The sequence below is a fragment of the Aptenodytes patagonicus genome, chromosome 2 (genome assembly GCF_965638725.1).
Source record: "Aptenodytes patagonicus chromosome 2, bAptPat1.pri.cur, whole genome shotgun sequence".
In the NCBI taxonomy this organism is placed as follows: domain Eukaryota; kingdom Metazoa; phylum Chordata; class Aves; order Sphenisciformes; family Spheniscidae; genus Aptenodytes; species Aptenodytes patagonicus.
The window spans coordinates 81,309,523-81,324,586 of NC_134950.1; the positions used below are offsets into that span (position 1 = coordinate 81,309,523).

At 43.0% G+C, this 15,064-nt stretch overlaps 1 protein-coding gene across 2 annotated transcripts; it reads right to left on the minus strand.

The window, feature by feature from the left end:
- Window positions 1-1,936: 1,936 nt before the first annotated feature.
- On the minus strand, window positions 1,937-12,058 carry LOC143157423 (carboxymethylenebutenolidase homolog). 2 transcript variants are annotated; one of them, XM_076332250.1, is made up of 6 exons: window positions 11,921-12,058; window positions 7,313-7,526; window positions 6,562-6,669; window positions 4,603-4,658; window positions 4,013-4,104; window positions 1,937-2,335 (listed from the first exon to the last, which is right to left on the minus strand). In XM_076332250.1, the coding sequence occupies exons 2-6, from the start codon at window positions 7,516-7,518 to the stop codon at window positions 2,156-2,158; spliced, it is 642 nt and encodes a 213-aa protein (XP_076188365.1). In that variant the 5' UTR covers window positions 7,519-7,526; window positions 11,921-12,058; the 3' UTR covers window positions 1,937-2,155. The 2 variants fall into 2 exon arrangements, with proteins under 2 accessions (XP_076188365.1, XP_076188364.1); XM_076332249.1 differs by having other exon boundaries at window positions 4,516-4,658.
- Window positions 12,059-15,064: the final 3,006 nt, after the last annotated feature.

Sequence of the window (15,064 nt, forward strand, 5' to 3'; positions counted from 1 at the left end):
TCTTCCTTCTATCTAGTCTGAATCTACGCCCCTTTAGTTTAAAGCCATTGCCCCTTGCCCTGTCACAACAGGCCCTGCTAAAAAGTTTGCCCCCATCTTTTTTTATAAGCCCCCTTGAAGTACTGATAGGCTGCAATAAGGTCTCCCTGAAGCCTTCTCTTCTCTAGGCTGAACAACCCCAACTCTCTCAGCCTTTCTTCATAGGGGAGGTGTTCCACCCCCCTGATCATTTTCATGGCCTTCTTCTGGACCTGCTCCAACAGGTCCGTGTCTTTCTTATGCTGAGGGCTCCAGAGCTGGATGCAGTACTCCAGGTGGGGTCTCCCCAGAGGAGAGTAGAGGGGCAGAATCACCTCCCTCAACTTGCTGGCCACACTTCTTTGGATGCAGCCCAGGATACGATTGGCCTTCTGGGCTGCGAGTGCACATTGCTGGCTCATGTCCAGCTTTTCATCCACCAGCACCCCCAAGTCCTTCTCGGCAGGGCTGCTCTCAATCCCTTCATCCCCCAGCCTGGATTGATACTGGGGGTTGCCCCAACCCAGGTGCAGGACCTTGCACTTGGCCTTGTTGAACCTCATGAGGTTCACACGGGCCCACTTCTCGAGCTTGTCCAGGTCCCTCTGGATGGCATCCCGTCCCTCAGGCACGTCAACCGCACCACTCAGCTTGGTGTCATCTGCAAACTTGCTGAGGGTGCACTCGATCCCACTGCCAATGTCATTGATGAAGGTATTAAACAGTACCAGTCCCAATACGGACCCCTGCGGGATGCCACTCGTCACCAATCTCCATCTGAACATTGAGCCGTTGACCACTACCCTCTGGATGCGACCATCCAGCCAATTCCTTATCCACCGAATAGTCCACCCATCAAATCCATACCCCTCCAATTTAGAGAGAAGGATGTTGTGGGGGACCGTGTCAAAGGCCTTACAGAGGTCCAGATAGATGACATCTGTAGCCCTTCCCGTGTCGACTGCATGACATGCAGACATCCGGCATACTGTGACCGTATAGTTACACTGACAGGATAGCAATGTGTGAAACTCAAACATTCCTGATACCAAAGGGAAAGTAATATCCATGCAGATCGCTAGCCTTGATCTACGGCTACATTAACAAGGCAACAGTGTGAGAAACTGACAGATGTTGTAGAAAATAAAGAGAGACATGGGTCCCTTAGAAGATCTCTGAGTAAACACAAGTTGCCAAGTCATTACCAAAGCAATGAAATAAAAAAATACAAAAAAAAAAAAAAAAGGTCAGCAGGTCAGCAAAACGAGCCAGTGCGGTAAGAGTAAAGAGGGATGTTTATTGTTGTTTGTACGTTGTGTACTTGGGAGGAGATAAGGGTGATAAAGGGGAAGAACTTGAGTGAGGAACAAGGGATATAATGTAAAGCAAACAATATAATCAGGACTGAGTAGGGGTACCTGTTTGTCAGCCCTGTGCCTGATCACCACAGTTTGGACCAGGACAATAAACCCACTGTTTCCACAGTGTTCAAGCCCGGGCTACTTCCACAGCCCAGAGGGACTGGTTGTGTTTCTCCTTGATGTTGATGAAGGAATACTACAAGTGCCCTTCGCAACATTGCCAAGGGAATACCTGTAGGTTGCCACCTAACAACATCATTCCTTCCTAACTCCTTAACATAGCCAAATGTTCGTTTCACGCGTGGGAAATTCTGCTCAGTACGGCAGTATATCTGAGACAAATGCTTGGTAGTTAATAAAAAAAAAAGTCTGTATGCAAAACCAGGGTATTTCCCTGTTAACACCTATGACCACCCATCATCATAGCAAAATAAAGCCTGAAACTACTCAGGTAAAGTCAGGATAAAAGTCATACTCACTAGCATAGACAAATGGATAAACAATATCACTACTATTGATGTCATAATGCAAAATAATGAAGCAAATACAAAACAAGATAAATTCAAGCAACTTTTTAATGCCTAATCGTCCTTTAGTCCAACTTTGATTTCAGTCTTGTGTAAATCTTGTAAAAAATAATTAAGAACTATAAATTAAAATGTTCCTAGTTTTGTTTGTGACAATTTTCAAAACCAGATAGTTTTCCCTTGGCTGTTTTCTTCTCTCAAATTAAATCAAACACTGATCTTGAAGCCTAGTGTTACTTTATGCTTTTGTCAAATAAACATTTTGATCCAATCCATCATATCCTTTCTAGCTTCTTCAATATAAGGTTTATCATCAGGTTTCATATCTTCTGGCTTCAATTGTGCAAACCCATGGACTTGTCCAGGATAAACTTTAATTTCATATGCAACTTTACAGTACTGTTGCAACTTCTCCTCCAATAAGGTGATCTGTAAAAGAAAGCATTTTTCCATTATGTTGGGGGGGGGGAGGGGGGTAAGTTTGCCAAACTTGCCATTTCTCCTATTGCTACATCTCTGTTTTTTCTCAACTCTCACACTTGAAGCAGGTTCTGTTGCTCAACAGATGAGAAAACCCCTCTTTGGAATATAAGACTGAAACATTTTTTAAAAGTATGGGTGAGTCTAAGAACCTCAACAGTTACTGCAAAGATGGTTTGGTAAATCTCATTGCCATAAAGGAACAGGTGCATTTCTATTCGGAGACTTGGGCTTGTAACCTAATTTTAAACTCTGATCTTGAGAGAACATATTCCCTAAACCTCAGTGACTCTCAGTCCAAAATATTTTGATCGGCTTAATAACAGAGTTTAAGAAAACACAGCGGGTTTTTTTAGTTTACTGTATAACAAAAAGACACTGCTCCTGCACAATCTTTTGATGGTAAGTACACACGTGCTTACACACAGAGTACTAATCATATGATTATGTACCTGTATACATGTGTAGACACATTTTTGTGCTCATTTCCATTTAAAAGTCAGAAAATAGGAGAATGAACACTTATTTTGCCCCTGCAAGCTTAATTCTACCCATTGTGCAGATTAGAGACAGTACTGTAATTTATTTCATGTTCACATTTTTTTTTCCACAGAGCCCTTTATTGTTCAGTGCAGAAAACAATGTATTTGAGGATTTTTATTTTTTTTTAGTGCAAGAATTTTTCTTACACAATCTGCACGGGTAACTCAGAGAGAAAGCTTCAAGAGAAAAAGGTATGGTTTCAACGTGTAATGCATGATGGGAAAAATGTATTTATGAAAATTGTGCCCCTGGGAAAAAGATACTTTCACCATAAAAAGGAGACAGGGAGTGAAGGATTTCTTTTCCTGTGCAGAGACACATTTGAGGTACAGATCAACATGCTGAATAACTCAGTTAGAAATGAATATTGAGTGGCTTCTTCATTCCCAGAGCACGCTGCCGGTTCCCCAGTTAGACCCTACTCCTGCACAACAAACTATGCTAGAGGTGGTATGTTATCCTTCTCACTGAAAAGAAAGAATTTATGCACAGAAGAGGGCACTAGTTTCCTACCCATATATTTATCCAGCCTCTCAGATAGGCTTACAATAGGGGTTATATCAGAACACAGATGGCAGCCAGGAGTCAAAACAGAGTCCACACGTTGTCATCGTCTTCCTTAAAATCCACGCCTGCTCTCCTGACACAGTTCATTTTGTCTTCTTGTACCAAAAGCAATTAGTCATTGGTCCACATCATCAGAAAGTTCAGTTCCTAGGCTGAAATTATTTTTTTCCATTCAAAGTCCAAATTCAGTGGTTTAACCACCTGTTGTCTCAACCATAGCAGTAGTATCCAAGTTTTTGAGATGTTTGGCTCCTACCAGTTGATTCTCCCTGCCCAGTTTCGCACTCTGCTTGTCCAGCCACTCAGAGACCGATGACTGGTCTTTACTGCATTTCTCACCTCAAAAAAGAAGTGTTGAATAACCTAAGCAAGGTATGGGGGAAGTTGAAATATGAGCAAAACAATCCAGCCTGCCTGATTTTTTGTATCTGAAAATGGTTTCTAACAAGCTAGGATTTCTGTGTAGGATAAAAGAACTATGGGTAAAGGAAAATCGTTTCCAGTAGAACAACTTACCTGATCATAAGAAATAGTGTGGTCTTTCTCACCAAAAATGAAAAATGTGGGATTTAGTAAATTGTATCTTTCTTCGGAGTCCCTAATTATTCCTATAATGTATTTGAGAAACAGTCTGTTAGTGAGGTTAACAGTCTTGCAAGATAAATGACAAATTAAAAGACAAAATTTCTATTTAGGGTTACTTATTAAATACTTTTTTTAGATCAGGACAGTTTCTATTCCAATGGAGAAAAAAGCACTTGGGAAATATATTTCCCCACTCTCCAAGCACTAAAAAAAAGATTAGAAAATTCCTGTGCAAAAGGAAACAATTTTTTTCTGGTTTCCACCATTCTTAAATTTTGATACCAATATAGCGTATTGCTGAAATAATCATAATTAAAATCTGCAACTCACCTTTGAATTGAGGATTTACAGAAATTGTTACAAAGCAGTTACTAGATTTACAAACTACGCATAGTCATGTGAGCCCATATAAGTTTCCATGTGTTCTACACTACCATAGAGGGACACCCCAGCGGTTAATTGAGGATTTTTCAGCATCAAGTGATGTACTGCCATTCCACCCCAGGAAAACCCAACGATACCAATCTTCTTTGCACCGCACTGTTCCTTTAGATACTTCAAGACAACATCAGCTTCCCTAAGACATATAAACAAAAGTAAACTAAGGAATCTATTGCAGAATCAATACTTGACAATTTAAGAAGTAAATTAAGAGAGATACATGAATTTTTCTGCATCTGCACCCCCAATCATTTAAAAGAGAGAATGCTTAAAAAACACATTTCAGCCCAGAACAGTGGCTTCTATTCTTAAATGGGAGTTAACATCGCTGGTCCTAGTTTAGGGAAGTACAGGTGTAGGTACTTAAATACTTACCTGAATTGTGACCTGCTCCTTTGTTTTCAAAATAAGCAAATTTTTAATTGAATCACTTTGTCTAGGACAGGACAACTAAAGACAAGACATATCTGCAAGTAGAACAACATCTTGCATTACGGATTGTAGGAATAGATAAGCTTCACTGTGCTATCTCTACAGAGTCCACCTATTTAGATAAAGATTTATCTTGAGTATGTCATTCCTGTTGCATGAGTTAATATTAAAATATCCTACCAAGCCCACATGCAATAATACTATACTAACGTAGCAATTACTCAAAATTAAATTGTCAGTAACTATAACGTTTAAAAAAACAGGTATTGCATGAGGTATAATGCAAAAAATATGAAAATTGTTTTTAATGTAGGCTAGAGCAGGTAATTTTTTTTTTTAATTGCTAACTTCTTAGGTCTCAATAGTTTTATCTCTTTCATTATCTACAGAGTTTTAAATGAATTTTAAATGCAGACTGCATAGACTAATAACTATATTTTCAAATATTAGGTATATTAGTGTGGTCATCACAGGTTTGGTTAAGCTGACAAAAAAAAAAACAGTATGAGAGTGACATGAGGAGGAGATCGTGTCCTAGGCCTGTAGCGGGCAAGTGCGCTGTGAATGGATGGGCTCTCTCAGATTTGGTTTGTTTGGAAGGGTACTCAGTCAGTCATGGGTATGTTTGATTCCTTGTGCTCTGAAAGAGCAATGGATCCGACCTTGAGGGCAGCTACCAGTGAACCCTCAAAAGACAGCACAGGCACGTCCTTGAGGTCTTAATTGTTTAAGACAGTGCCCACATATCTGCTCACTCTTTGGAGTAGGATTTTTTACAGGTGTTAGTCATTTGTCTTTTCAAAAAATTCGGTCACAGCTTCTGCAACTATATGGTCGAAAGCTTTGCTGAGAGATGTTGAAGCTAGGCTGTGACCGCTGGGACCTCTTGAAAGGGTCAGAAGAATACTTGTGGCTTACAAGATGATAGCTGAGTAATCGGGTGTCACTGCCTCACTATCATCTTCTGAAGTTTTAGGCTGTGGGGATAGCTGTTGAAGAAACAGTAATGCCTCCCATAATTCAGGGAAGCCTTGTTACAGGCACTGCTAGGCTCTACAGATAGTGGGCCCTCTATTTCACATTGAGAAAAACAGTATAGTTGATCAGATGTATCTTGGGTTTTGAGCAGTCTTGCAAATTTTGATCTAGTGCTGCTCAGGAGAATATCATCTGCACCTATCATTATCTACAAGGCAGAAAGCAAGATGGGCAAGTGACAACTGGCAGATAACATGAGCAGCTGTGAAAGAGTTTTCCTCCTTATCTTGAGGAACCGGAGGCAGAATCAGCATTTGTGGGTGAGAGTGCTGGATATTTCATAGCCTGTGAAAGACTGGCTATGAGCCTGTGTGGCCAGTATAACATAGTTAGAAAAGGGCCCAGGAAAACAAGATGGGGACAATAAGCAGAGTGGTGGATGGAGCAGATGATCCTTTCCAAATCCCAGCCAAGACAGTGCCCAGAACCACAGAAGAACCACCCAGAATAAGCAACTGTGTGCATGCAGCCAGCTTGCCCTCTTGTGAGGTGCCACTTTTAACTTTTCATACAAATTCCCCTTGTTTGCTGGATACCCTTTAAAGTTCAAGTACAAATATGTATCTTACTTGTCTACTTTCATAGGATCATGATGTTTCATCCAGTCAGCAAAGTCAGCCCAGTGATCAGTAGTTTTCCAGGGGTCTGTCCCCTTGAAGAAGTCTGGGCAGATGGTTCTGTGAGAGACATGGAATCAAGTCAATTTTCACGTCCAGGTGGGGCAAATCTGTGGATGTCTAAATGTCTCCTAATGTCTTTTCTACTCCAGAGTACATATCTACATGGTTACTATCTGAATCATATTCTACTCATCCTGTTCTGGCAATCAGCAGAGCTAAAAGTATATGTCTTTCTATGGAAAAAAACCCACAAATAAACTCTCGTTATTTCCTTAGACATACTTAATGCAAAAGTAAAGGGATTAAGCAACCCTCCTGATTCTGTATAAACACATGTATATCTCTTTGCTAGTAAAAGCTAAAGAAGCTGTTCAGAAGGTTTGGTTCTGAAAAGCTTATACAACTTCAAGATAGCTACCAACGTTTATCTTTTAATCACCCACGCTGCCACATAAGCACAAACACTGGCACTTCATGACTCTCCTCGTGGCTTCGTGCTCGGGTAGCCACTTTTGATGGGTCAATTGTAGTACCTTCGGTGGCCTCATGGGAACGTTTTGTCCCTTTGCATTTTTATTTGCTCAGACGGAAATGGTATGGTTGCCCTATGTGCATGGGAAACATCATATGCCATGCTTAGCTTTGGGCCTGGTGATCTATCAGTGCATTTAAGAGGAAGATAAGACAGACAGTTGCTTACATGTATCCATGACCTGCAATCAAATCGACTATGTATCTAATGTCTGGGAACAGCCATCCAAATATATCATGAACCACAATCACAGCTTTGTCTGTGAAAAAAGATGGTGTACAAACATATGCCTTGATGTGCTCAATTTGTACTTCGTGTCCAAGGCACCCATATTGAGATCTTTCTCCAGTATGATACAGAAAAGGATCAGCCATTTGGAAACCTAACAAAAAAGAAAAAAAAAAGAGAGCAAGAAGGTCAAAAGAATTTGTTAACACAAATTATTAAGGGCAAATAAAGGCAAATACGATCTGCAGAAAGTAGTTCAATAACTTCTGTAAATAACATTGACATCCTTGTCTGAAAGGAGAAAGTAGAAAAAAGCAAAAGCAACGTTCTGGTGCAGAATGGCTCTTAGTCCATTATGTCTTATTAAGCTGAGAATGAAGAGAAATACCAAAAGCAAAGTTATAAAATTACAAACAACCTGCACATGTAGGTCCTGACTCTCATGTCACATTTGTTTTCCTCCCATGCCACTCTGTCAGCACTGGTGTGAAGCAGTACGGCTTCAGGCGTCACTCTCTCCCCAGGCGTGGGGCCATCATACGTGTCTTCACGGGGAATCCCATGCTGTTTTCTCTGAACTGTGTGATGGGTAAGGACCACAGCACTCAACTGCTACAGAAGAGTACAGTGTTCAGTGCTTCCCTCAGTGCTGGCGCCTGCTAGCTAATCTGTGCTTTCGGTAGCAGCATCACAGCTGTTCTGGGAGCCGATATATCAGGCGCAGTTGGTGAAGGACTACAGTATGGATTTGTAAATTAGATTCCAATGCCTTGGGCCCATATGCCCTTGAAAGGGATTGCAAGAAAGCAAGCAGATATGCAAATCTCATTCAAAATATGTAAGAGTATTTGGTTTTGTCCCTTCTCCAAAAATAGCAATTACAGACAAGGAGCCAGTAGCTGTGCTAGAGAGATTAAAGTCAAAAGTTTTTCTGACTCTGTGTGTCAGGAGCTTGGAATGGACTCTGTGCAAAAAGTAGAATGTGATCCTGTAATTAAAAGTAGTGTTATAATGCATCTATGCAAGGAATCCAATTAAGTCTGCAGGGGCAGTGTTAATAGTAGCATTTCCTAGCCATGTACTAACTTTGAAACTGTCCTTGGAGATGCGGTACACACACCCGCGTATACATTATGACTGTCTCCGCTTCATCATTTCTACATCAGCCTGTTATTTCTGTTTGTGTTGTAACATGTACTTCAGAAAACTATCTAGTCTTCATGGAAGCGTGGCAAATTCTGGTAAAAATGTGTACCTTCCTCACTCTCCATTAACCACAGCAGCGGAGAGCTAGGTTTCACTGGGTAATGGGAAATTTTACCTAGGCAATACGGACACATTTGGAACCATGGTGCAGGCAGACTGAAGAACAGAGAGTCGATGCCGCAGAGACTCACCGCTTGCTTATGCCTTACACAACACTTCCCAGCTTGCATGACTAACACAGGCTGAATAACAGCATCCAAATTTTATATGCGTTTAGACTGCCTTGTACCCAAGATAATCAGCCTTCCCAATGCATAGTGCAGAGACACTGTTCTTCCTCATCCTTTCCCAACCCTGGGGCTGCTCTCACCAGATCTGGCAGGGCCAGCACTGAGTTTGAGCAAATATGCTTGATCACAACTGTAACTCCTCATTGATAGAGTGTGGTGTAGATACAGGAACTGGGCAAATGTGGCTTTACTGCTAGAATCAAGCTGCTTCAGAAATAGCCATGAGGTGGATGATCTCACATCGTGAGTAATGTGGGTGGGATTGAGGGCACCCTCAGCAAGTTTGCAGATGACACCAAGTTGAATGGTGCGGTTGACGTGCCTGAGGGACGGGATGCCATCCAGAGGGACCTGGACAAGCTCGAGAAGTGGGCCCGTGTGAACCTCATGAGGTTCAACAAGGCCAAGTGCAGGGTCCTGCACCTGGGTCGGGGCAACCCCCAGTATCAATCCAGGCTGGGGGATGAAGGGATTGAGAGCAGCCCTGCCGAGAAGGACTTGGGGGTGCTGGTGGATGAAAAGCTGGACATGAGCCAGCAATGTGCGCTCGCAGCCCAGAAGGCCAACCGTATCCTGGGCTGCATCCAAAGAAGCGTGGCCAGCAGGTCGAGGGAGGTGATTCTGCCCCTCTACTCTCCTCTGGGGAGACCCCACCTGGAGTCCTGCGTCCAGCTCTGGAGCCCTCAGCATAAGAAAGACACGGACCTGTTGGAGCAGGTCCAGAAGAAGGCCATGAAAATGATCAGGGGGGTGGAACACCTCCCCTATGAAGAAAGGCTGAGAGAGTTGGGGTTGTTCAGCCTAGAGAAGAGAAGGCTTCAGGGAGACCTTATTGCAGCCTATCAGTACTTCAAGGGGGCTTATAAAAAAAGATGGGGGCAAACTTTTTAGCAGGGCCTGTTGTGACAGGACAAGGGGGAATGGCTTTAAACTAAAGGGACGTAGATTCAGACTAGATAGAAGGAAGAAATTTTTTACGCTGAGGGTGGTGAAGCACTGGCACAGGTTGCCCAGAGAGGTGGTGGATGCCCCACCCCTGGAAACCTTCAAGGTCAGGTTGGACGGGGCTCTGAGCAACCTGCTCTAGTTGAAGATGTCCCTGCCCATGGCAGGGGGGTTGGACTAGATGGCCTTTAGAGGTCCCTTCCAACCCAAACTATTCTATGATTCTATGATAATCCCCTGTGCTGATAACTGGGAGCTGATTGCATTTGTTAATTGTTCTCCCACCTTTCTCAACATCTGAATGTCAGGGTTGGTGCTAGGAAGCATAAAGTAGCCTGATCTTCAGGACTAAAACCTCCATTGTTTTGGCATTGTGTGAAAGTGGAAGTTGTAACATGCATGGGAGAGTATCTCCTAGTTTAAGCCCCCCATAATGGGCCTGAACATGCTTGAGAGATGTCTGTTTAGGCAAAAGTACTTCCTACGTCTTTTTTTTAACCTAAGATGAATGACCTTGTTGAAGTGCAAGAGACTGCCTGGAGAATTCACAGGCACTCCCAAAGACGGCTAACACCACTGGCTTCTGAGATGGCAGCCACAATCTTACCCCACAAAAGTCTTTTTTTCAGAAGGGCACAACCTATGGTGTTCCCTTCAAGGAAGTAATGTTTAGGAGGTATTAAGCTTTGCAATAGTTGTGAAACAGCCTACTGCCTATCTGTTCGTTGCTTCCCAGAAATCATTTCTTTGGCATGTCTTCATTTATGGCTAGCCAGCTGGCTCTCCTCCAGGCACCAGGCTGCGGAGAACATTAGTAAACAGTCAGCCACACCTGAACTGCTTAGAAGTCTTTGATGGGATCCTGTTAAGTCAGAAACTTTATTTCTTCCCGCCCAATTTGTCCCACGCAACACGGTGTGGCGAAGCAACAAGCCAGGATATTTCCTACGTGTCCTGTCTCACCTCATTCCCTCTTCCCACCGCTTTCATCCATTACCCTTTTCCTTTTCCTGCTTTCCCCGTGGCACAGTCCCAAGCAGGCAGCATCTCACCTTTACACCCCGCTCCTCATCACTGAGCTCCAGCACAGAGGAGACGTGGGGCCTGGCACAAAGCTAAGAACAGGGGAAAAACTGACTGCTGCTAACAGGGAAAAAAAAGTGATATCCATGAGTCCACTGTCATCCTTCTGCTCATTAAGAGAAGGCCTTCTTATAGCTTCTCCTTCTCACCAGTGGTTCTGCTCTTCATTGGGTGTCTCGATACCATTCAGCCTTCATGCAAGTAATGTAAAAACTGAGGAGAGATATTTACTATTGTCACAAGGCAAAAGTGCGCTCCCTTGGGTGGTAGGACAGACCCAAACTATTACATTTTTAGGGAGCAACAAATCACCTGGTTAAATCCTGCTGAGTCTTAGTTTTCAATAGGAAAAAACAAATCCCTACCTGGGAGGTGGGGCTAAAAATCTTTAAAAAAACAGTCAGGTAAAACAGGGGCAAAGATAGTCCTAAGGATAATCCCCACTTCTCAGAAAGTGAGTGTGAACACGTGATCTCAAAGCGCTGTGCTGTTTGGCAGGACCTCGGACTAGTGATGCCAAGATGTGACATCTCTGCCATTTTCCTGGGTCCAGTGATAACATTTTAAACTCCAGCAGTAATTTATTTCAATGGTAAGTGCTCCAATGGACCAAACAAGGGAAAGAATGGGAATTCATTACCATAAGGGCAAAAGAAATTATTATGGTCCTTTAATGTGATCTTGCTACTGATGGACATAAAATGGTTACCAGCGTCCTCAGAAGTATTGCCGTGCCACAGCTTGCAGCAAGCACTCAAAATGAAATCCAGTCCTTCCCAAAGTTGACACCCTTTATCTTCACCTTATCTGCTCCCTAATACTTGTCTTTGTGCACTTTTTTGCTAAAACCAAAATAAAAGTCTCTCTTTAAAGGAGTGGCTTTTGCTGAATGGTTCGTGCCTTTTCAAAGAGCTATATCTAATTGCTTAGCAATTTCAGATTTCTCCCTTTCAAAACAGTTAAAAGTAGTTAGCCTTTCTCTGCTGCCAACTCAGTCTTTGTGGACCAGTTTGCCATCACATACCTGGAGTACAGGGTCCTGTTTTAGCCCAGCTCGCTGCTTCTGCTCAGAGAGATACCAGCTAGAGTTCTCTAAACACAAGAAGAAGAAAACCAGTTCCGCTGACAGTTTTGCTCCTGCTGCTGCCCATCCAGTTTCCAGGTGCCCTTCAACTCTTCTGCGGACTTTGGGATTGGGAGGTGAGGAGGAGAGGCTTAGCACGGGAGTCATCCCATCTGGAAGGGGTGGGGACAGATTATGCAGAGAGGCAGGGTGCAGCAGGCTCCACATCAATTGCCTTTTACTCCACCTTTTATTTATTTATTATTTAAGGAGTTTGGAAAGCCAGATGCACACAAACACTATACTGCACTTATTTTTTTCATCTCTCTAAATACGTGTAATTCCTAACAAAATGGTATGGAGAAGTTAAAACGAGCACTGCTGAGTCTTCTTATCAGCACACTTCAGTTTTCTGGGAAGAATTCCCTTCCAGACCTGTACACTACAAAGCGAATGATCTGTGTGATGCAGCCATTTAAGACACTGCAGAATCTTTGGACCTCAGCATTATAGCTGAGACATTTAGCAACAGTGGTGCATTTGCTTGCATTGTTAAATTCAGAGATGCATTTTCTTATAGTATATTCATGCACTTTTATTGTCCATAATAAACATCTTTAATAGAATTTGTGCCAAATTAAGATTAATCTGTCCTGGCAAACTTGCAGCATAAAAAAATTACGGAAGTCTCCCTAGCACACATTTTAAACATATTACAGCCACACCCACGAGTATTCCCAACAAGTCCAAAAGTGTCCCAGGTTATTTTTGATTAGACTTGCTTTCAACAGGTTAGAAACATTTGAATCTGAGCTGGTTGTTATTGATGGTGGCTCGTTGAAATTTTCCATTCCTATTTCCATAATGGCCTTGTATGCAAGGAACATTAGCTTAGCCCTCAGGCTGATGTCTACTATAGCTTTAATTTTCTGTGTGTGTGCACGTGGTTTGTGTGTGTGTGCATGTTGGGGGGGAGGAATGAGAGAGACAAAAGAGCTCAAAAAAAATGACAATGTCATTTCAAGTCAAATCAATAAAGAAATTTTGATCCTAAATGTATATGACAAACAAGTCACACAGTCACTCTGTAGATCCTCAGCAGTACTCTGTGTGGTAGTGACCACTGTGTAATCTGAGGACTATGTAAAACAGGTGATGGTTGGATTCAGTTCACCAAACTTCAGACATTTACCATGAGGATGTCTACATGTCAGCAAGGTGTCTACACTCCCACAGTCGTCATCAAGATTTAGGGTATGATTCACACTCTATGGGTGTCTTCTTTAGAATGAAATGGATAGTCCCATAGATGCCACCAACTGTGCTGATCGCGGAGTTTAATGGCAGCCTACTCACCTAGCGCAGGTGTAGATTGCTACGTTGAGTGCATCATCAGTCAGGCAAGATGAGTCCCACCTCTGTGTGCTGTGGGAGCTAAACGCAACTCAGAATTAAGGTTTGTCATGACCAGACAGAGGGTGTTTGTCCTGTTATACCTGTCAGTAGCTTTGCACATCAGGAATGTATAAGAAACCATTAAAAAGATTGCTTGTGTTGCAAGGGAGGGAGTGGGGAGACTTCACTGAAAAGATCCGGTTTATACTTTGCTATTAATGGCATCTTGAGCTTGTCTAACCCCACCTGGGTGGGCATGCTGTACTCAGATCCACAAGATTGAAGTACTGTCTTCTTACCTTGCCCCCCCAGGACTTGGCTCCATCCAAGCTGCGATGGAACAGATTGGGCCAGCAGAAGCAGACATCTGATCCCACGTGCATCTCATGACTGTAAATCCTGTCTTCGTGCCCAGCATCTCTAACTGGGGGTGGTTAGGGTGAAAGGAGAGCAAAGGAGTCGCTCTGCTGTAATGCAAGCCTTTGCCTGCACACTGTGATTATGTTTGACCCGCAAACCCTAAATCATTTATCTCCCATACTTGAAGAGACTGTCTCTTTCCCTGTAATATAATCACCTGTGTATAATCACCTCTGTAATGGACTCAGGATTATGGAGTTCATTGCACACATGCATTTCCTACAGTCTCAAGCAACTTATACATTCATCTTTTTAAGGCTGCTGTGAACATCTCTATTTTTAGGGTTTTCAAAAAAAAAAAAAGGAAGGAAACAGACAAGGGTTGGAATAAGCACAACAGATTCACTCGTTCAAACACACAGTGGTTAAATTTCTCCTTCACCTGAAACACAGAGCTGGTTTTTGTTTGGGTTTATTTTTTTTTCCTGAAGGTTTGCACCAATACTCTTCCAATTGCTCCTCCTGGTTTTATAGAAATGGGCGTGGAATAAAACCCCAAAGTAAATCCTCACGGCTGTTGGCTGCATTTTTAGCTGTATGTTAACATAAGAAACAAGATCCTAGGACATGCAAGCCTGCTGTCTCAAGGCAAAATAGAAAGATATTCTCTCCCAAACAACTACTGATAGATAAAAACCCGGAAAGGCAAGTATTCTGCTGGCATCTAGTGCAGAAGTGAAAGAGTCCAATGGAGAGACCAATGGACAGGCTTAAACATGCCCCTTTTACCGTCACCTGGTACAGTACTTGGAGTGCTGCTGGTAGGAACAGACCTGTCAGAAAGTTGAAATAATTACAAATGTTGTATTTATGTTGTGGAAAACCTGTTCAAAGCGCCTATGATGAGCGATGCTCTGCTTGCAGCCTAGAAGCTGCAGACAAGGCAAGAGGGATGGCAAGGCTCCCCTCTCCTCTTGCGCGTGTCCTGCTGGCAATAGCAGCCTTGTTAAGGGGTTACCACTGCTGAGGGTACCTCCTGAGGAACTGGTGGAGAGGCTCTCAGGAACGTTTAGTGGAGAGGCATGGTGGGATGGGGTCAAACAGCTCAGCCCTGCGGGGCCAGCTGTAATGCCAGTGAGGGCTCTGTACCCAGCACCTGCCCTGAGAGCAAGAGGCATCCCTTGGGACTTGGGTGGCTACAGGAGGGGAGCATAGGTAGTCCCTCTCACGCAACTTCTCGGAAAAGTGAGGGCCTAATTAGTGGGTGTGTAATTTGGAGCTGGGTTTGTGGCTTTTGTTTCTGTATGTTATTCTGATTCCTTTCCCTCCATCCAGTAAAAGGCTGTGTAC

Excerpts from the sequence above, each read along its gene's own strand:
- LOC143157423 (XM_076332249.1), bottom strand. The coding sequence starts at position 7,518 with ATGGCTGATCCTTTTCTGTATCATACTGGAGAAAGATCTCAATATGGG. Across the intron at positions 6,670-7,312 it reads ATTGCAGGTCATGGATACAT|AACCATCTGCCCAGACTTCT; the intron begins GTAAGCAACTGT and ends TGTCTCTCACAG. Across the intron at positions 4,659-6,561 it reads GATCCTATGAAAGTAGACAA|GGAAGCTGATGTTGTCTTGA; the intron begins GTAAGATACATA and ends TATATGTCTTAG.